Consider the following 22,441-nt stretch of genomic DNA (forward strand, 5'->3'; position numbering starts at 1 on the left):
AGGACACGGGCAGGTAGTAGGACACGGGCAGGAAGTAGGACACGGGCAGGTAGTAGGACACGGGCAGGTAGTACACACACGGGCAGGTAGTAGGACACGGGCAGGTTGTAGGACACGGGCAGTAGGACACGGGCAGGTAGTAGGACACGGGCAGGTAGTAGGACACTGGCAGGTAGTAGGACACGGGCAGGTAGTAGGACACGGGCAGGTAGTAGGACACGGGCAGGTAGTAGGACACGGGCAGGTAGTAGGACACGGGCAGGTAGTAGGACACACACGGGCAGGTAGTAGGACACGGGCAGGTAGTAGGACACGGGCAGGTAGTAGGACACGGACACGGGCAGGTAGAAGGACACGGGCCGGTTGTAGGACACGGGCAGGTAGTAGGACACGGGCAGGTAGTAGGACACGGGCAGGTAGTAGGACACGGGCAGGTAGTAGGACACGGGCAGGTAGTAGGACACGGGCAGGTAGTAGGACACGGGCAGGTAGTAGGACACGGGCAGGTAGTAGGACACGGGCAGGTAGTAGGACACGGGCCGGTTGTAGGACACGGGCAGGTAGTAGGACACGGGCAGGTAGTACACGGGCAGGTAGTAGGACACGGGCCGGTAGTAGGACACGGACACGGGCAGGTAGTAGAACACGGGCAGATAGTAGGACACGGACTGGTAGTAGAACACGGACACGGGCAGGTAGTAGAACACGGGCCGGTAGTAGGACACGGGCAGGTAGAAGAACACGGCCGGTTGTAGGACACGGGCAGGTAGTAGAACACGGGCAGGTAGTAGAACACGGGCAGGTAGTAGAACACGGGCCGGTAGTAGAACACGGGCAGGTAGTAGAACAGGACACGGGTAGAACACGGGCAGGTAGTAGAACACGGGCAGGTAGTAGGACACGGGCAGGTAGTAGACACGGGCAGGTAGTAGGACACGGGCAGGTAGTAGGACACGGGCAGGTAGTAGGACACGGGCAGGTAGTAGGACACGGGCAGGTAGTAGGACACGGGCAGGTAGTAGGACACGGGCAGGTAGTAGGACACGGGCAGGTAGTAGGACACGGGCAGGTAGTAGGACACGGGCAGGTAGTAGGACACGGGGCGGACACGGGCAGGTAGTAGAACACGGGCCGGTAGTAGGACACGGGCAGGTAGTAGGACACGGGCAGGTAGTAGGACACGGGCAGGTAGTAGGACACGGGCAGGTAGTAGGACACGGGCGGTTGTAGGACACGGGCAGGTTGTAGGACACGGGCAGGTACGGGCCGGTGTAGGACACGGGCAGGTAGTAGGACACGGGCAGGTAGTAGGACACGGGCAGGTAGTAGGACACGGGCAGGTAGTAGGACACGGGCAGGTAGTAGGACACGGGCAGGTTGTAGGACACGGTTGTAGGACACGGGCCGGTTGTAGGACACGGGCAGGTAGTAGGACACGGGCAGGTAGTAGGACACGGGCAGGTAGTACACGGGCAGGTAGTAGGACACGGGCCGGTAGTAGGACACGGACACGGGCAGGTAGTAGAACACGGGCAGATAGTAGGACACGGACTGGTAGTAGGACACGGGCAGGTAGTAGAACACGGGCAGGTAGTAGGACACGGGCAGGTAGAAGAACACGGACACGGGCAGGTAGTAGAACACGGGCAGGTAGTAGAACACGGGCAGGTAGTAGAACACGGGCCGGTAGTAGAACACGGGCCGGTAGTAGAACACGGGCCGGTAGTAGAACACGGGCCGGTAGTAGAACACAGACAAGGCCAGGTAGTAGAACACGGGCAGGTAGTAGAACACGGACCGGTAGTAGGACACGGGCAGGTAGTAGAACACGGGCAGGTAGTAGAACACGGGCAGGTAGTAGGACACGGGCAGGTAGTAGGACACGGGCAGGTAGTAGGACACGGGCAGGTAGTAGGACACGGGCAGGTAGTAGGACACGGGCAGGTAGTAGGACACGGGCAGGTAGTAGGACACGGGCAGGTAGTAGGACACGGGCAGGTAGTAGGACACGGGCAGGTAGTAGGACACGGGCAGGTAGTAGGACACGGGCAGGTAGTAGGACACGGGCAGGTAGTAGGACACGGGCAGGTAGTAGGACACGGGCAGGTAGTAGGACACGGGCAGGTAGTAGGACACGGGCAGGTAGTAGGACACGGGCAGGTAGTAGGACACGGGCAGGTAGTAGGACACGGACACGGGCAGGTAGAAGAACACGGGCCGGTTGTAGGACAGGACACGGGCAGGTAGTACACGGGCAGGTAGTAGGACACGGGCAGGTAGTAGGACACGGACACGGGCAGGTAGTAGAACACGGGCCGGTTGTAGGACACGGGCAGGTAGTAGGACACGGGCAGGTAGTAGGACACGGGCAGGTAGTAGGACACGGGCAGGTAGTAGGACACGGGCAGGTAGTAGGACACGGACAGGTAGTAGGACACGGGCAGGTAGTAGGACACGGGCCGGTTGTAGGACACGGGCCGGTTGTAGGACACGGGCCGGTAGTAGGACACGGGGAGGTAGTAGGACACGGACAGGTAGGACACGGGCAGGTAGTAGGACACGGGCCGGTAGTAGGACACGGACACGGGCAGGTAGTAGAACACGGGCAGATAGTAGGACACGGACTGGTAGTAGAACACGGACACTTGCAGGTAGTAGAACACGGGCAGGTAGTAGAACACGGGCCGGTAGTAGGACACGGGCAGGTAGAAGAACACGGCCGGTAGTAGGACACGGGCAGGTAGTAGAACACGGGCAGGTAGTAGAACACGGGCAGGTGGTAGAACACGGGCCGGTAGTAGAACACGGGCCGGTAGTAGAACACGGGCCGGTAGTAGAACACGGGCCGGTAGTAGAACACGGTAGTAGAACACGGGCAGGTAGAACAAGGCCAGGTAGTAGGACACGGGCAGGTTGTAGGACACGGGCGGTTGTAGGACACGGGCCGGTTGTAGGACACTGACACGGGCAGGTAGTAGGACACGGGCAGGTAGTAGGACACGGGCAGGTAGTAGGACACGGGCAGGTAGTAGGACACGGGCAGGTAGTAGACACACACGGGCAGGTAGTAGGACACGGGCAGGTAGTAGGACACGGGCAGGTAGTAGGACACGGGCACGTAGTAGACACGGACACGGGCAGGTAGTAGAACACGGGCAGGGAGTAGGACACGGGCAGGTAGTAGGACACGGGCAGGTAGTAGGACACGGGCAGGTAGTAGGACACGGGCAGGTAGTAGGACACGGGCAGGACACGGGCAGGTAGTAGGACACGGGCAGGTTCTACTACAGGACACGGGCAGGTAGTAGGACACTGGCCGGTTGTTTGACACGGGCCGGTTGTTTGACACGGGCCGGTAGTAGGACACGGGCAGGTAGTAGGACACGGGCAGGTAGTAGAACACGGGCAGGTAGTAGGACACGGGCAGATAGTAGGACACGGACTGGTAGTAGAACACGGACACGGGCAGGTAGTAGAACACGGGCCGGTAGTAGGACACGGGCAGGTAGAAGAACACGGCCGGTTGTAGGACACGGGCAGGTAGTAGAACACGGGCAGGTAGTAGAACACGGGGAAGGTAGTAGAACACGGGCCGGTAGTAGAACACGGGCCGGTAGTAGAACACGGGCCGGTAGTAGAACACAGACAAGGCCAGGTAGTAGAACACGGGCAGGTAGTAGAACACGGACCGGTAGTAGGACACGGGCAGGTAGTAGAACACGGGCAGGTAGTAGAACACGGGCAGGTAGTAGGACACGGGCAGGTAGTAGGACACGGGCAGGTAGTAGGACACGGGCAGGTAGTAGGACACGGGCAGGTAGTAGGACACGGGCAGGTAGTAGGACACGGGCAGGTAGTAGGACACGGGCACACACGGGCAGGTTGTAGGACACGGGCAGGTAGTAGGACACGGGCACACACGGGCAGGTAGTAGGACACGGGCAGGTAGTAGGACACGGGCAGGTAGTAGGACACGGGCAGGTAGTAGGACACGGGCAGGTAGTAGGACACGGGCAGGTAGTAGAACACGGGCAGGTAGAAGAACACGGGCCGGTTGGGACACGGGCAGGTAGTAGGGACACGGGCAGGTAGTAGGACACGGGCAGGTAGTAGGACACGGGCAGGTAGTAGGACACGGGCAGGTAGTAGGACACGGGCAGGTAGTAGGACACGGGCAGGTAGTAGGACACGGGCAGGTAGTAGGACACGGGCAGGTTGTAGGACACGGGCAGGTAGTAGGACACGGGCAGGCAGGTAGTACACAGGCAGGTAGTAGGACACGGGCAGGTAGTAGGACACGGACACGGGCAGGTAGTAGAACACGGGCAGATAGTAGGACACGGACTGGTAGTAGAACACGGACACGGGCAGGTAGTAGAACACGGGCAGGTAGAAGTAGGACACGGGCAGGTAGTAGAACACGGGCAGGTAGTAGGACACACGGGCAGGTAGTAGAACACGGGCAGGTAGTAGAACACGGGCAGTAGGACACGGGCAGGTAGTAGAACACGGGCAGGTAGTAGAACACGGGGTACAGGACACGGGCAGTAGTAGACACGGGGCAGGTAGTAGGACACGGGCAGGTAGTAGAACACGGGCAGGTAGGACACGGGCAGGTAGAACACGGGCAGGTAGTAGGACACGGGCAGGTAGTAGGACACGGGCAGGTTGTAGGACACGGGCAGGTAGTAGGACACGGGCAGGTAGTAGGACACGGGCAGGTAGTAGGACACGGGCAGGTAGTAGGACACGGGCAGGTAGGGACACGGGCAGGTAGTAGGACACGGGCAGGTAGTAGGACACGGGCAGGTAGTAGGACACGGGCAGGTAGTAGGACACGGTAGTAGGACACGGGCAGGTAGTAGGACACGGGCAGGTAGTAGGACACGGGCAGGTAGTAGGACACGGGCAGGTAGTAGGACACGGGCAGGGAGGACACGGACACGGGCAGGTAGTAGAACACGGGCCGGTTGTAGGACACGGGCAGGTAGTAGGACACGGGCAGGTAGTAGGACACGGGCAGGTAGTAGGACACGGGCAGGTAGTAGGACACGGACACGGGCAGGTAGTAGAACACGGGCCGGTTGTAGGACACGACACGGGCAGGTAGTAGGACACGGGCAGGTAGTAGGACACGGGCAGGTAGTAGGACACGGACAGGTAGTAGGACACGGGCAGGTAGTAGGACACGGGCAGGTAGTAGAACACGGGCGGTTGTGGACACGGGCAGGTTGTAGAACACGGGCAGGTAGTAGGACACGGGCAGGTAGTAGGACACGGACAGGTAGTAGGACACGGGCAGGTAGTAGGACACGGGCAGGTAGTAGGACACGGACACGGGCAGGTAGTAGAACACGGGCAGATAGTAGGACACGGACTGGTAGTAGAACACGGACACTTGCAGGTAGTAGAACACGGGCAGGTAGTAGAACACGGGCCGGTAGTAGGACACGGGCCGGTAGAAGAACACGGCCGGTTGTAGGACACGGGCAGGTGGTAGAACACGGGCAGGTAGTAGAACACGGGCCGGTAGTAGAACACGGGCCGGTAGTAGAACACGGGCCGGTAGTAGAACACGGGCCGGTAGTAGAACACGGGCAGGGCAGGTAGAACACGGGCAGGTTGTAGGACACGGGCAGGTTGTAGGACACGGGCAGGTTGTAGGACACGGGCAGGTTGTAGGACACGGGCCGGTTGTAGGACACTGACACGGGCAGGTAGTAGGACACGGGCAGGTAGTAGGACACGGGCAGGTAGTAGGACACGGGCAGGTAGTAGGACACGGGCACGTAGTAGAACACGGACACGGGCAGGTAGTAGGACACGGGCAGGTAGTAGGACACGGGCACGTAGTAGAACACGGACACGGGCAGGTAGTAGAACACGGGCAGGGAGTAGGACACGGGCAGGTAGTAGGACACGGGCAGGTAGTAGGACACGGGCAGGTAGTAGGACACGGGCCGGTTGTAGGACACGGGCAGGTAGTAGGACACGGGCAGGTTCTACTACAGGACACGGGCAGGTAGTAGGACACTGGCCGGTTGTTTGACACGGGCCGGTTGTTTGACACGGGCCGGTAGTAGGACACGGGCAGGTAGTAGGACACGGGCAGGTAGTAGAACACGGGCAGGTAGTAGGACACGGGCAGGTAGTAGGACACGGGCAGGTAGTAGGACACGGGCAGGTAGTAGGACACGGGCAGGTAGTAGGACACGGGCAGGTAGTAGGACACGGGCAGGTAGTAGGACACGGGCAGGTAGTAGGACACGGGCAGGTAGTAGGACACGGGCAGGTAGTAGGACACGGGCAGGTAGTAGAACACGGGCAGGTAGTAGGACACGGGCGGTTGTTGGACACGGGCAGGTAGTAGGACACGGACAGGTAGTAGGACACGGGCAGGTAGTAGGACACGGGCAGGTAGTAGTAGGACACGGGGGCAGGTAGTAGGACACGGGCAGGTAGTAGAACACGGGCAGGTAGTAGAACACGGGCAGGTAGTAGAACACGGGCAGGTAGTAGAACACGGACCGGTAGTAGGACACGGGCAGGTAGCAGAAGGGCAGGTAGCAGAACACGGGCAGGTAGTAGAACACGGGCCGGTAGTAGGACACGGGCAGGTAGTAGAACACGGGCCGGTAGTAGGACACGGGCAGGTAGTAGAACACGGGCAGGTAGCTCAGTTGGTAGAGCATGGCGCTTGTAACGCCAGGGTAGTGGGTTCGATTCCCGGGACCACCCATACGTAGAATGTATGCACACATGACTGACTGTAAGTCGCTTTGGATAAAAGCGTCTGCTAAATGGCATATATTATTATTATTATATATATTATTTATTATATATTATATTATATTATAGAACACGGGCTGGTAGAACACGGGCAGGTAGTAGAACACGGGCAGGTAGTAGGACACGGACAAGGCCAGGTAGTAGAACACGGGCAGGTAGTAGAACACGGACCGGTAGTAGAACACGGGCAGGTAGTAGAACACGGGCAGGTAGTAGAAAACGGACCAGGCCAGGTAGTAGAACACGGGCAGGTAGTAGGACACAGACCGGTAGTAGGACACGGGCAGGTAGTAGAACACGGACCGGTAGTAGGACACGGACACGGGCAGGTAGTAGAACACGGGCAGGTAGTAGAACACGGGCCGGTTGTAACACTGACACGGGCAGGTAGTAGAACACGGGCAGGTAGTAGGACACGGGCAGGTAGTAGGACACGGGCAGGTAGTAGGACACGGGCAGGTAGTAGGACACGGGCAGGTAGTAGGACACGGGCAGGTAGTAGGACACGGGCCGGTTGTAGGACACGGGCAGGTAGTAGGACACGGGCAGGTAGTAGGACACGGGCAGGTAGTAGGACACGGGCAGGTAGTAGGACACGGGCAGGTAGTAGAACACGGGCAGGTTGTAGGACACGGGCAGGTAGTAGGACACGGGCAGGTAGTAGGACACGGGCAGGTAGTAGGACACGGGCCGGTTGTAGGACACGGGCAGGTAGTAGGACACGGGCAGGTAGTAGGACACGGGCAGGTAGTAGGACACGGGCAGGTAGTAGGACACGGGCAGGTAGTAGAACACGGGCAGGTAGTAGAACACGGGCAGGTAGTAGGACACGGGCCGGTTGTAGGACACGGACAGGTAGTAGGACACGGGCAGGTAGTAAGACACGGTAGTAGGACACGGGCCGGTAGTAGGACACGGGCCGGTAGGACAGGGCCGGTAGTAGGACACGGGCGGTAGTAGGACACGGGCAGGTAGTAGGACACGGGCCGGTAGTAGAACACGGGCAGGTAGTAGAACACGGGCCGGTACACGGGCCGGTAGTAGAACACGGGCAGGTAGTAGGACACGGGCCGGTAGGAACACGGGCAGGTAGTAGAACACGGGCAGGTAGTAGGACACGGGCAGGTAGTAGAACACGGGCAGGTAGTAGGACACGGGCAGGTAGTAGAACACGGACAAGGCCAGGTAGGACACGGGCAGGTAGTAGAACAGGGACCGGTAGTAGAACACGGGCAGGTAGTAGAACACGGACAAGGTCAGGTAGTAGAACACGGACAAGGCCAGGTAGTAGAACACGGGCAGGTAGTAGAACACGGACCGGTAGTAGAACACGGGCAGGTAGTAGAACACGGACAAGGACAGGTAGTAGAACACGGGCAGGTAGTAGGACACGGGCAGGTAGTAGGACACGGGCAGGTAGTAGAACACGGACAGGTAGTAGAACACGGACCGGTAGTAGGACAAGGACACGGGCAGGTAGTAGAACACGGGAAGGTAGTAGAACACGGGCCGGTTGTAACACTGACACGGGCAGGTAGTAGAACACGGTAGTAGAACACGGGCAGGTAGTAGAACACGGGCAGGTAGTAGGACACGGGCAGATAGTAGAACACGGGCAGGTAGTAGAACACGGACAAGGCCAGGTAGTAGAACACGGGCAGGTAGTAGAACACGGACCGGTAGTAGGACACGGGCAGGTAGTAGAACACGGGCAGGTAGTAGAACACGGACCGGTAGTAGGACACGGGCAGGTAGTAGAACACGGGCCGGTTGTAACACTGACACGGGCAGGTAGTAGAACACGGGCAGGTAGTAGAACACGGGCAGGTAGTAGAACACGGACAAGGCCAGGTAGTAGAACACGGGCAGGTAGTAGAACAGGGACCGGTAGTAGAACACGGGCAGGTAGTAGAACACGGGCCGGTTGTATGACACGGGCCGGTTGTACACGGGCAGGTAGTAGAACACGGACAAGGCCAGGTAGTAGAACACGGGCAGGTAGTAGAACACGGACCGGTAGTAGGACACGGACACGGGCAGGTAGTAGAACACGGGCAGGTAGTAGAAACGGACAAGGCCAGGTAGTAGAACACGGGCAGGTAGTAGGACACAGACCGGTAGTAGGACACGGGCAGGTAGTAGAACACGGGCAGGTAGTAGAACACGGACCGGTAGTAGGACACGGACACGGGCAGGTAGTAGAACACGGGCAGGTAGTAGAACACGGGCCGGTGTAACACTGACACGGGCAGGTAGTAGAACACGGGCAGGTAGTAGGACACGGGCAGGTAGTAGAACACGGGCAGGTAGTAGGGGCAGGTAGTAGGACACGGGCAGGTAATAGGACACGGGCCGGTTTGTAGGACACGGGCAGGTAGTAGGACACGGAGGTAGTAGGACACGGGCAGGTAGTAGGACACGGGCAGGTAGTAGGACACGGGCAGGTAGTAGAACACGGGCCGGTTGTAGGACACGGGCAGGTAGTAGGACACGGGCAGGTAGTAGGACACGGGCAGGTAGTACACGGGCCGGTTGTAGGACACGGGCAGGTAGTAGGACACGGAGGTAGTAGGACACGGGCAGGTAGTAGGACACGGGCAGGTAGTAGGACACGGGCAGGTAGTAGAACACGGGCAGGTAGTAGAACACGGGCAGGTTGTAGGACACGGGCCGGTTGTAGGACACGGACAGGTAGTAGGACACGGGCAGGTAGTAAGACACGGGCAGGTAGTAGGACACGGGCCGGTAGTAGGACACGGGCCGGTAGTAGGACACGGGCCGGTAGTAGGACACGGGCCGGTAGTAGGACACGGGCCGGTAGTAGGACACGGGCCGGTAGTAGAACACGGGCCGGTAGTAGAACACGGGCCGGTAGTAGAACACGGGCAGGTAGTAGGACACGGGCCGGTAGTAGAACACGGGCAGGTAGTAGAACACGGGCAGGTAGTAGGACACGGGCAGGTAGTAGAACACGGGCAGGTAGTAGGACACGGGCAGGTAGTAGAACACGGACAAGGCCAGGTAGTAGAACACGGGCAGGTAGTAGAACAGGGACCGGTAGTAGAACACGGGCAGGTAGTAGAACACGGACAAGGTCAGGTAGTAGAACACGGACAAGGCCAGGTAGTAGAACACGGGCAGGTAGTAGAACACGGACCGGTAGTAGAACACGGGCAGGTAGTAGAACACGGACAAGGCCAGGTAGTAGAACACGGGCAGGTAGTAGGACACGGGCAGGTAGTAGGACACGGGCAGGTAGTAGAACACGGACAGGTAGTAGAACACGGACCGGTAGTAGGACACGGACACGGGCAGGTAGTAGAACACGGGCAGGTAGTAGAACACGGGCCGGTTGTAACACTGACACGGGCAGGTAGTAGAACACGGGCAGGTAGTAGAACACGGGCAGGTAGTAGAACACGGGCAGGTAGTAGGACACGGGCAGGTAGTAGAACACGGGCACGGGCAGGTAGTAGAACACGGACAAGGCCAGGTAGTAGAACACGGGCAGGTAGTAGAACACGGACCGGTAGTAGGACACGGGCAGGTAGTAGAACACGGGCAGGTAGTAGAACACGGACCGGTAGTAGGACACGGGCAGGTAGTAGAACACGGGCCGGTTGTAACACTGACACGGGCAGGTAGTAGAATACGGGCAGGTAGTAGAACACGGGCAGGTAGTAGAACACGGACAAGGCCAGGTAGTAGAACACGGGCAGGTAGTAGAACAGGGACCGGTAGTAGAACACGGGCAGGTAGTAGAACACGGGCCGGTTGTATGACACGGGCAGGTAGTAGAACACGGACAAGGCCAGGTAGTAGAACACGGGCAGGTAGTAGAACACGGACCGGTAGTAGGACACGGACACGGGCAGGTAGTAGGACACGGACACGGGCAGGTAGTAGAACACGGGCAGGTAGTAGGACACGGACCGGTAGTAGGACACGGACACGGGCAGGTAGTAGGACACGGACCGGTAGTAGGACACGGACACGGGCAGGTAGTAGGACACGGACCGGTAGTAGGACACGGACACGGGCAGGTAGTAGGACACGGACCGGTAGTAGGACACGGGCAGGTAGTAGGACACGGGCAGGTAGTAGGACACGGGCAGGTAGTAGGACACGGGCAGGTATTAGGACACGGTCAGGTATTAGGACACGGACCGGTAGTAGGACACGGACACGGGCAGGTAGTAGGACACGGACCGGTAGTAGGACACGGACACGGGCAGGTAGTAGAACACGGGCAGGTAGTAGAACACGGGCAGGTAGTAGAACACGGGCAGGTAGTAGAACACGGACAAGGCCAGGTAGTAGAACACGGGCAGGTAGTAGAACACGGACCGGTAGTAGGACACGGGCAGGTAGTAGAACACGGGCCGGTTGTAACACTGACACGGGCAGGTAGTAGAACACGGGCAGGTAGTAGAACACGGGCAGGTAGTAGAACACGGACAAGGCCAGGTAGTAGAACACGGGCAGGTTGTAACACTGACACGGGCAGGTAGTAGAACACGGGCAGGTAGTAGAACACGGGCAGGTAGTAGAACACGGACAAGGCCAGGTAGTAGAACACGGGCAGGTAGTAGAACAGGGACCGGTAGTAGAACACGGGCAGGTAGTAAAACACGGGCAGGTAGTAGAACACGGGCCGGTTGTATGACACGGGCAGGTAGTAGAACACGGACAAGGCCAGGTAGTAGAACACGGGCAGGTAGTAGAACACGGACCGGTAGTAGGACACGGACACGGGCAGGTAGTAGAACACGGGCAGGTAGTAGGACACGGACACGGGCAGGTAGTAGAACACGGGCAGGTAGTAGGACACGGACCGGTAGTAGGACACGGACACGGGCAGGTAGTAGGACACGGACCGGTAATAGGACACGGACACGGGCAGGTAGTAGGACACGGACCGGTAGTAGGACACGGACACGGGCAGGTAGTAGGACACGGACCGGTAGTAGGACACGGACACGGGCAGGTAGTAGGACATTGGCAGGTAGTAGGACACGGACACGGGCAGGTAGTAGGACACGGGCAGGTAGTAGGACACGGGCAGGTAGTAGGACACGGGCAGGTATTAGGACACGGTCAGGTATTAGGACACGGACCGGTAGTAGGACACGGACCGGTAGTAGGACACGGGCAGGTAGTAGGACACGGACCGGTAGTAGGACACGGACACGGGCAGGTAGTAGAACACGGACCGGTAGTAGGACACGGACACGGGCAGGTAGTAGGACATTGGCAGGTAGTAGGACACGGGCAGATAGTAGGACACGGACACACGCAGGTAGTAGAACACGGGCAGGTAATAGGACACGGACCAGTAGTAGGACACGGACAAGGGCAGGTAGGAGAGGTATAGGACACGGACCGGTAGTAGGTGACTCAGACAGGTGGTAGGACACGGACACACACAGGTAGTAGGACACGTACAGGTAGTAGGACACGACACACGGACAGGTAGTAGGACAGGTAGTAGGACACGGACACACACAGGTAGGACACGGACGGGTAGTAGGCGACACGGACGGGTAGTAGGCGACACGGACGGGTAGTAGGCGACACGGACGGGACGGACGGGTAGTAGGCGACACGGACGGGTAGTAGGCGACACGGACGGGTAGTAGGCGACACGGACGGGAAGTAGGCGACACGGACGGGTGGTAGGACCCGGACACGGACGGGTGGTAGGACACGGACGGGTGGTAGGACCCGGACACGGACGGGTGGTAGGACCCGGACAGGGTGGTAGGACCCGGACACGGACGGGTGGTAGGACCCGGACAGGGACGGGTGGTAGGACCCGGACAGGGACGGGTGGTAGGACCCGGACAGGGACGGGTGGTAGGACCCGGACACAAACACACTTTCCCCCACCACTACTTTTCCTCTTACTGTAATTTTCTCTTTTCTTCAGTCTCCTCATCTCTGTATTTCTCCACCCTGTCTAATCCTCTTACTCTTTCTCTCCCTCCTTGTTCCCCTCCCTCTTTGTTCGATGGGACAGTGTTTAGGTGTGTTCCAGGGCTGTAGGTGCTCTGTCCCCATATCTAATATCCCCCTCGTCTCCCTCTTTTGTCTTTCATTCCTTCTCTCCATATCTTCCCCTGAAACTTCTCCTTCTGTCAGGTGAGAAGCCGTTTAAGTGTCCGTTTGAAGGTTGTGGTCGTTCCTTCACCACCTCTAACATCAGAAAAGTCCACATCAGAACACACACAGGAGAACGCCCCTACATGTGCCCTGAACCATCCTGTGGACGAGGCTTTGCAAGTGCTACCAACTACAAGAACCACATGAGAATACACACAGGTAAGAAACACACACACACACTACTAAAAGCATATGAGAGTACACACTAGTAAGACACACACACACTACTAAAATCATATGAGAGTACACACTAGTAAGACACACACACTACTAAAATCATATGAGAATACACACAGGTAAGAAACACACACACACACTACTGAAATCATGAGTACACACTAGTAAGACACACACACACAACTAAAATCATGAGAATACACACAGGTAAGACACACACACTACTTAAATCATATGAGTACACACAGGTAAGACACACTCACTACTAAAATCATATGAGAATACACACAGGTAAGACACCCACACTACTGAAATCATATGAGAATACACACAGGTAAGACACACTCACTACTAAAATCATATGAGAGTACACACAGGTAAGACACACACACTACTGAAATCATATGAGAATACACACAGGTAAGACACACTCACTACTAAAATCATATGAGAGTACACACAGTTAAGACACACACACTACTGAAATCATATGAGAATACACACAGGTAAGACACACTCACTACTAAAATCATATGAGTACACACAGGTAAGACACACACACTACTAAAATCATATGAGAATACACACAGGTAAGACACACACACTACTTAAATCATGAGAGTACACACAAGTAAGACACACACACTACTTAAATCATATGAGAATACACAAAGGTAAGACACACACACTACTATAATCATATGAGAATACACACAGGTAAGAAACACACACACACTACTGAAATCATGAGTACACACTAGTAAGACACACACACACAACTAAAATCATGAGAATACCCACAGGTAAGACACACACACTACTTAAATCATATGAGAATACACACAGGTAAGACACACACACTACTTAAATCATATGAGTACACACAGGTAAGACACACTCACTACTAAAATCATATGAGAGTACACACAGGTAAGAAACACACACACACACACACTACTGAAATCATATGAGAATACACACAGGTAAGAAACACACACACACTACTGAAATCATATGAGCACACACTAGTAAGACACACACACTACTAAAATCATATGAGAATACACACAGGCAAGACACACACACTACTAAAATCATATGAGAGTACACACAGGTAATAAACACACACACACACACACTACTGAAATCATATGAGAATACACACAGGTAAGAAACACACACACACTACTGAAATCATATGAGCACACACTAGTAAGACACACACACTACTGAAATCATATGAGAATACACACAGGCAAGACACACACACTACTAAAATCATATGAGAGTACACACAGGTAATAAACACACACACACACACTACTAAAATCATATGAGAATATACACAGGTAAGACACACACATTACTAAAATCATATGAGAATACACACAGGTAAGACACACACACTACTAAAATCATATGAGAATACACACTAGTAAGACACACACTACTAAAGTCATATGAGAATACACACTAGTAAGACACACACTACTAAAATCATATGAGAATACACACTAGTAAGACACACACACTGCTTAAATCATGAGAGTACACACAGGTAAGACACACACATTACTAAAATCATATGAGAATACACACTAGTAAGACACACACACTACTAAAATCATATGAGAATACACACAGGTAAGACACACACTGCTTAAATCATGAGAATACACACAGGTAAGACACACACTACTTAAATCATATGAGAATACACACAGGTAAGACACACACTACTTAAATCATATGAGAATACACACAGGTAAGACACACACACACTACTAATATCATATGAGAATACACACAGGTAAGACACACACTACTAAAATCATATGAGAATACACACAGGTAAGACACACACTACTTAAATCATATGAGAATGCACACAGGTAAGACACACACAAACTACTTAAATCATATGAGAATACACACAGGTAAGACACACACACTACTTAAATCATATGAGAATACACACAGGTAAGACACACACACTACTTAAATCATATGAGAATACACACAGGTAAGACACACACACTACTTAAATCAAGACAATACACACACACACACTACTTAAATCATATGAGAATACACACAGGTAAGACACACACACTACTTAAATCATATGAGAATACACACAGGTAAGACACACACACTACTTAAATCATATGAGAATACACACAGGTAAGACACACACACTACTTAAATCATATGAGAATACACACAGGTAAGACACACACACTACTTAAATCATATGAGAATACACACAGGTAAGACACACACACTGCTTAAATCATGAGAGTACACACAGGTAAGACACACGCATTACTAAAATCATATGAGAATACACACTAGTAAGACACACACACTACTAAAATCATATGAGAATACACACAGGTAAGACACACACACTACTTACATCATATGAGAATACACACAGGTAAGACACACTGCTTAAATCATGAGAATACACACAGGTAAGACACACACTACTTAAATCATATGAGAATACACACAGGTAAGACACACACTACTTAAATCATATGAGAATACACACAGGTAAGACACACACACACTACTAAAATCATATGAGAATACACACAGGTAAGACACACACTACTAAAATCATGAGAATACACACAGGTAAGACACACTACTTAAATCATATGAGAATACACACAGGTAAGACACACACTACTTAAATCATATGAGAATACACACAGGTAAGACACACACTACTTAAATCATATGAGAATACACACAGGTAAGACACACACACTACTTAAATCATATGAAAATACACACAGGTAAGACACACACACTACTTAAATCATATGAGAATACACACAGGTAAGACACACACACTACTTAAATCATATGAGAATACACACAGGTAAGACACACACACTACTTAAATCATATGAGAATACACACAGGTAAGACACACACACTACTTAAATCATATGAGAATACACACAGGTAAGACACACACTACTTAAATCATATGAGAATACACACAGGTAAGACACACACACACTACTTATATCATGAGAGTACACACAGGTAAGACACACACACTACTTAAATCATATGAGAATACACACAGGTAAGACACACACACTACTTAAATCATATGAGAATACACACAGGTAAGACACACACACTACTTAAATCATATGAGAATACACACAGGTAAGACACACACTACTTAAATCATATGAGAATACACACAGGTAAGACACACACTACTTAAATCATATGAGAATACACACAGGTAAGACACACACTACTTAAATCATATGAGAATACACACAGGTAAGACACACACACTACTTAAATCATATGAGAATACACACAGGTAAGACACACACTACTTAAATCATGAGAGTACACACAGGTAAGACACACACTACTTAAATCATGAGAGTACACACAGGTAAGACACACTACTTAAATCATATGAGAGTACACACAGGTAAGACACACACTGCTTAAATCATGAGAATACACACAGGTAAGACACACACTACTTAAATCATATGAGAATACACACAGGTAAGACACACACACACTACTAAAATCATATGAGAATACACACAGGTAAGACACACACTACTAAAATCATATGAGAATACACACAGGTAAAACACACACTACTTAAATCATATGAGAATACACACAGGTAAGACACACACACACTACTAAAATCATATGAGAATACACACAGGTAAGACACACACTACTAAAATCATATGAGAATACACACAGGTAAGACACACACTACTTAAATCATATGAGAATACACACAGGTAAGACACACACTACTTAAATCATATGAGAATACACACAGGTAAGACACACACTACTTAAATCATATGAGAATACACACAGGTAAGACACACACACTACTTAAATCATATGAGAATACACACAGGTAAGACACACACACTAATTAAATCATATGAGAATACACACAGGTAAGACACACACACTACTTAAATCATATGAGAATACACACAGGTAAGACACACACTACTTAAATCATATGAGAATACACACAGGTAAGACACACACACTACTTAAATCATATGAGAATACACACAGGTAAGACACACACTACTTAAATCATATGAGAATACACACAGGTAAGACACACACACACTACTTAAATCATATGAGAATACACACAGGTAAGACACACACTACTAAAATCATATGAGAATACACACAGGTAAGACACACACTACTTAAATCATATGAGAATACACACAGGTAAGACACACACACTACTTAAATCATATGAGAATACACACAGGTAAGACACACACACTACTTAAATCATATGAGAGTACACACAGGTGAGAGGTTACATTACTGCTTTGTTAGATACTTAAGCAATAAGGCTCGAGGAGGTGTGGTATATGGCCAATATACCACGGCTAAGGGCTGTTCTTATGTACCACGCAACGCAGAGTGCCTGGATACAACATATACCACATACCCCCAGGTGCCTTACTGCTATTATAAACTGGTTACCAACGTAATTAGAGCAGTAGAAATACATGTTTTGTCATTCCCGTGGTGTATGGTCTGATATACCACAGCTGTCAGCCAATCAGCATTCAGGGCTCGAACCACCCGGTTAAAATTGACATTAACTAAGTGCTCCACTCTTTTTCCCTCCCTCTCTATCTCTCTCTCTCCTCTAGGGGAGAAGCCCTACCTGTGTACAGTCCCTGGTTGTGGGAAGCGATTTACAGAGTACTCCAGCCTGTACAAGCACCATGTGGTTCACACACACTGCAAACCTTACACCTGCAACCACTGTGGCAAAACTTACAGACAGACCTCCACGCTGGCCATGCACAAACGCACCACGCACGGAGACTTTGAGGCCACAGAGGACGGGGAAGGTACACACACACACTCCTGTAACAAACACCAGCTGAGGACAAAAGGTCTGAACAGTATTCATAAATTAATTGGCTGCCTCTGTCTCTGTTGCAGAAGCGGTGGATGACCAATCACAGGCCTCCTTCCTGGAGGGGGCGGAGCAGAAAGAGGATGGGTCGGATTCCCAGGTTATCATTGGTTCTCAGGTAGTTAATCATTTCCTATCTAGTAATTCAGCTTGTGTGATATAGATAGAATATAGCATAAGCTCTCAGCTGTCCCACCAAAGACTTGTGGATGCAGTCAACTCCTGAAACATGCAATAGTTTTCCATTCCCATTCATTTGATTGCAGCATGCTTCGGTTTAGCACATGCTGTCAAGACAACCTCAAGCTGTTGCATTTTATCAGAGCTTTACTGTATTATAAAAAACGGTTGGTTCTCTGTCCTTCAGTTTGATTGGTTCTGTTCTGGCAGGTGGGTCTGTCGACAGAGGACCTACAGGCACTCAGCACGGCCATCACCATGGTAACGCAGGACGGCACAACCATTTCCCTGCCGACCCACCAGACAGACATGGCCGCCATGGGACACCACCACATCACCATGGTTACAGGGGAGGGCAAGGAGCTGCAGCCGGTATGTTGCACACACATCTTAGCCCACACTAAGCTATCTGTGTGAATCAGTATTTGTTCTTGCATGTCAATGTTTGTCCTGTAAAGTGGATCATCATGTTATTGGTGGTATGTCTTTCCTCTTCAGGTTGCCATAGTGACATCGGAGGGTATTATGACAGGCGGCTTGCAGGGCTCCGGCCCTCACTACCAGCAGGTCGCACTGCTGGCCACGGCTAACGGCACCCAGATTGCTGTTCAGGTCAGTATAGAGTACACACACCAAGATTAACAACCTGTAAGTGACACTGAGCATTACACTGATTTGTTAATTGTGTGTGTGTGTAGCTGGAGGAGCAGCAGACGTTGGAGGAGGCCATCAGCATGGCGACAGCTGCCATCCAGCAGGGAGGGCTGGTTCAGGACGAGGACACATGAGGGGATCTGCTGAGACACACCTACCTCCCCCAAACAGAGCATCTTTCCCTGGGTACGACACGGTACCCGCTTAGCACCAACCAGCTCCACAGCACTCCTGGAGCCCTGTCTCCTGCAACAGGCACCGAGTGAGCAGAACTCCTATCTCGGAACCAATCAGAGAGAGACTCCGAGAAGCTGTTGTCATGGAGACTGGCTTTAGAATGTTCAGATGTGAGCATGAGCAGATTGATCTTTCTTTGTTTGTTTTAGCCACAATACAGTAGCATACTCATCCTGCTGCTTCTGAGAAGCAGCACCTGCACTAAAGCTAGCTCCAGTTTGATTTTACCTCTAGTCTTCATAATCATGATACAATAATGGATAAAAGCGTCTGCTAAATGGCATATCATGATACAATAATGGATAAAAGCGTCTGCTAAATGGCATATCATGCTACAATAATGGATAAAAGCGTCTGCTAAATGGCATATCATGATACAATAATGGATAAAAGCGTCTGCTAAATGGCATATCATGCTACAATAATGGATAAAAGCGTCTGCTAAATGGCATATCATGATACAATAATGGATAAAAGCGTCTGCTAAATGGCATATCATGCTACAATAATGGATAAAAGCGTCTGCTAAATGGCATATCATGATACAATAATGGATAAAAGCGTCTTCTAAATGGCATATCATGATACAATAATGGATAAAAGCATCTGCTAAATGGCATATCATGCTACAATAACGGATAGAAGCGTCTGCTAAATGGGCATATCGTGATACAATAATGGATGAAAGCGTCTGCTAAATGGCATATCGTGATACAATAATGGATAGAAGCGTCTGCTAAATGGCATATCGTGATACAATAACGGATAGAAGCGTCTTCTAAATGGCATATCGTGATACAATAATGGATAAAAGTGTCTGCTAAATGGCATATCGTGATACAATAATGGATAAAAGCGTCTGCTAAATGGCATATCGTGATACAATAATGGATAAAAGCGTCTGCTAAATGGCATATCGTGATACAATAATGGATAAAAGCGTCTGCTAAATGGCATATCGTGATACAATAACGGATAGAAGCGTCTTCTAAATGGCATATCGTGATACAATAATGGATAAAAGCGTCTGCTAAATGGCATATCGTGATACAATAATGGATAAAAGCGTCTGCTAAATGGCATATCATGATACAATAATGGATAAAAGCATCTGCTAAATGGCATATCATGATACAATAACGGATAGAAGCGTCTGCTAAATGGGCATATAGTGATACAATAATGGATAAAAGCGTCTGCTAAATGGCATATCGTGATACAAGAACGGATAAAAGCGTCTGCTAAATGGGCATATCGTGATACAAGAACGTATAATAGTGTCTGCTAAATGGGCATATCGTGATACAAGAACAGATAAGTGTCTGCTAAATAGGCATATTGTGATAGCAGACACTTTTATACGTTCTTCAAATTGGCATATCATGATACAAGAACGTTTGTTTTGGTTTTGTATTTGTCTGATTGCAGTGAGTTTTCCAGTACTGTGTACTTCTGCGTCTACTCTTAAGTTTTGGTTTGAAGAGTAGTGTGCTCTTAAACAGATGGATTCTTTCAACTGAAACACTTGTGAAACTGTTCAGAGGTAGACTGTCTGTCTGAGGAGCTAAAAGTTGGCCTTGTCTACGTCATTGAAGAAATGAACTGCAAAACTACAGAGCCCAAAATCAGCGGTGTCAAGCTGCAACGTGTATCTGGATCTATGCTGTACATTTGTCAATAAATAGCTTTACCGTTGCTGTGTGTCTCTCACAATGCTTTTCTGGCTGATATTATTTCTGATTGTCTTTTCACCACCAGAGGGCAGACTCACACCTAAAATACCCCTCAACCAAGAAAATGTTTTTGAGAAAGACCTGTCAGCTATGGTGTTTTCCTTCTTTCAGAAATATTAGCTTCTTGTCTTTAAGTCTCTCCTATGGGATGTTTTGTTCACAGCATAATGTGCATGTTTAAAAGTAATTTTTTAACAAGACAAAGACAGTAACACCATAAAACGTCACTGTACAAACAGTGCATCTTAATGTAATAATAGGTCAAGGAAACAGGAGAGACAGATGAGTCTTCAATGATAATTCACTCATTCATGCATGTTTTAATGAAACAATTCAAATCATGGCTAAAAGAAAAAAGGGTGGAAAAATAACCTGGGAATAAAACAAACGGGAGACAAAACATGTGGTCACCATTGAATCTTTGCATTCCACCACTAGCTGTCTCCACCTTTCTCATTTGTTATGGGTTGCCACTTGTTGTGCCCACCCCCTCCCTGCACCCTCCAGCCTCTCACACAAAGGGGCAGATGGCAAAGCAGCAGCCCAGCCCTCTCTCATCCCCAGGATCAGTGCATTCCAGCACCGACACACTCCAACTAGTTCCCCCTTTATCACAACTCGTGGTGGTTGTTGTTCAGGCCAAGAAAATGAACTAAACACGGAGGTATGGTGATCTGGATCTCATCGCTGTTCAGAAGGAGGAGAGCCTTTAACAACCGTGTTTTGGTCACATTCCCCTGCTCAGACTTTACATGCATCAACCAATGGTCGGATGCCACGTCATCGTTAGACAGATTGCTATAACATATGTTGTGGTTATCTGATATGTAAAATACAGTACCTTGCCAGGTGTAGTTAGATCTGTAATGCGTCAGCAACGTCTGGGCAGAGGAACACACCCATAATCTACACCAGGCAGACCACAGGACACACCAAACCCTTCCTCCTCTACACCCTTCCTACTTCCTTTCCTCTGCTTTGCTGCTCCGTTCTCCCTCGACAACAGCACCTGATTGGCAGGGGCGGCTGTGACATAACGCCTCATCGGGACCAACAGCTGCAGTGAGAGAGCAGAGGCAAAGGAGTTGGTGTAAAGGGAGAGGTGAAACTGTAAATAGAGATTTGAGACAGGAGAACCGAGGAGAGGTACAAAGAAAGACACGTAAGAGGAGGTTAGGAGAAATATAGAGAAGAGCCAGAGAGAGAGGAGCTTTGGACAACCTACTTTATTGTGGTCCTCCCTGCTCTTCGTGCTCCCTCGCTTCCTGTAGTTCTTGTGATTACTGACACGTGTTAGAACGGCCTTGGCTGCATCCTGTCTGAAAGGAGAATGGGGCCTACGCCTAGTACCAACACACACAACTACACACACACATCTCAAGGCCTAGCACCAAAACACACTCATCTCACACACAAACTCCCTGAAGTCAAACACTCAGTGAAACCCCCTTATAGCCTATAATCACCTCCTTCAGCTAAGTGATGCCAGACTAGTGTTTCATAAATAGTGCGTTGGGACTGGTGGGTT

The 22,441-nt window shown here is 51.0% G+C and overlaps 2 protein-coding genes and 2 long non-coding RNA genes across 11 annotated transcripts in view; 3 read left to right on the forward strand and 1 right to left on the reverse strand.

The window, feature by feature from the left end:
* The window catches only part of znf76 (zinc finger protein 76), a 30,638-nt gene extending 9,763 nt beyond the window's left edge, over positions 1–20,875 (forward strand). The window contains exons 8-13 of the mRNA XM_052473782.1: positions 12,931–13,110; positions 17,838–18,041; positions 18,136–18,227; positions 18,500–18,661; positions 18,788–18,901; positions 18,988–20,875. Of these exons, the coding sequence (XP_052329742.1) occupies positions 12,931–13,110; positions 17,838–18,041; positions 18,136–18,227; positions 18,500–18,661; positions 18,788–18,901; positions 18,988–19,077 (842 nt within the window). The 3' untranslated portion in view covers positions 19,078–20,875. The remainder of the gene's footprint in view (positions 1–12,930; positions 13,111–17,837; positions 18,042–18,135; positions 18,228–18,499; positions 18,662–18,787; positions 18,902–18,987) is intronic.
* LOC127910353 (filaggrin-2-like) lies at positions 399–12,947 on the forward strand. 5 transcript variants are annotated; one of them, XM_052473779.1, is made up of 8 exons: positions 399–506; positions 2,427–2,861; positions 5,602–6,166; positions 6,618–6,980; positions 8,746–8,847; positions 10,665–11,024; positions 11,103–11,214; positions 11,465–12,947. In XM_052473779.1, the coding sequence occupies exons 4-8, from the start codon at positions 6,801–6,803 to the stop codon at positions 12,199–12,201; spliced, it is 1,491 nt and encodes a 496-aa protein (XP_052329739.1). In that variant the 5' UTR covers positions 399–506; positions 2,427–2,861; positions 5,602–6,166; positions 6,618–6,800; the 3' UTR covers positions 12,202–12,947. The 5 variants fall into 5 exon arrangements, with proteins under 5 accessions (XP_052329739.1, XP_052329736.1, XP_052329740.1 ...); XM_052473777.1 differs by lacking the exon at positions 399–506 and adding an exon at positions 2,121–2,220 and having other exon boundaries at positions 2,445–2,861; XM_052473776.1 differs by lacking the exons at positions 2,427–2,861; positions 5,602–6,166 and adding an exon at positions 3,261–3,781 and having other exon boundaries at positions 448–560.
* LOC127910354 (uncharacterized) lies at positions 13,521–17,801 on the forward strand. 4 transcript variants are annotated; one of them, XR_008074491.1, is made up of 5 exons: positions 13,521–15,151; positions 15,227–15,398; positions 15,936–16,107; positions 16,192–16,320; positions 17,401–17,801. It is a non-coding gene; the product is annotated as an uncharacterized LOC127910354 (long non-coding RNA). The 4 variants fall into 4 exon arrangements; XR_008074493.1 differs by lacking the exon at positions 17,401–17,801 and adding an exon at positions 17,190–17,330; XR_008074494.1 differs by lacking the exon at positions 17,401–17,801 and adding an exon at positions 17,106–17,179.
* A 332-nt stretch (positions 20,876–21,207) lies between the features above and the next one.
* On the reverse strand, positions 21,208–22,186 carry LOC118399804 (uncharacterized). Its single transcript, XR_004828914.1, has 2 exons — positions 22,139–22,186; positions 21,208–21,970 (listed from the first exon to the last, which is right to left on the reverse strand). It is a non-coding gene; the product is annotated as an uncharacterized LOC118399804 (long non-coding RNA).
* Positions 22,187–22,441: the final 255 nt, after the last annotated feature.

This window comes from Oncorhynchus keta, chromosome 21, assembly GCF_023373465.1.
Source record: "Oncorhynchus keta strain PuntledgeMale-10-30-2019 chromosome 21, Oket_V2, whole genome shotgun sequence".
NCBI lineage: Eukaryota > Metazoa > Chordata > Actinopteri > Salmoniformes > Salmonidae > Oncorhynchus > Oncorhynchus keta.

What these genes read in the sequence shown, in the direction of transcription:
- LOC127910353 (XM_052473779.1), top strand. Translation starts at nt 6,801, where the DNA reads ATGGCATATATTATTATTATTATATATATTATTTATTATATATTATAT. An exon ending in CGGTAGTAGAACACGGGCAG is followed by an intron (nt 6,981 to 8,745) that starts GTAGTAGAACAC and finishes GTACACGGGCAG; the next exon opens with GTAGTAGAACACGGACAAGG. An exon ending in AGGTAGTAGAACACGGGCAG is followed by an intron (nt 8,848 to 10,664) that starts GTAGTAGAAACG and finishes GGACACGGGCAG; the next exon opens with GTAGTAGGACACGGACACGG.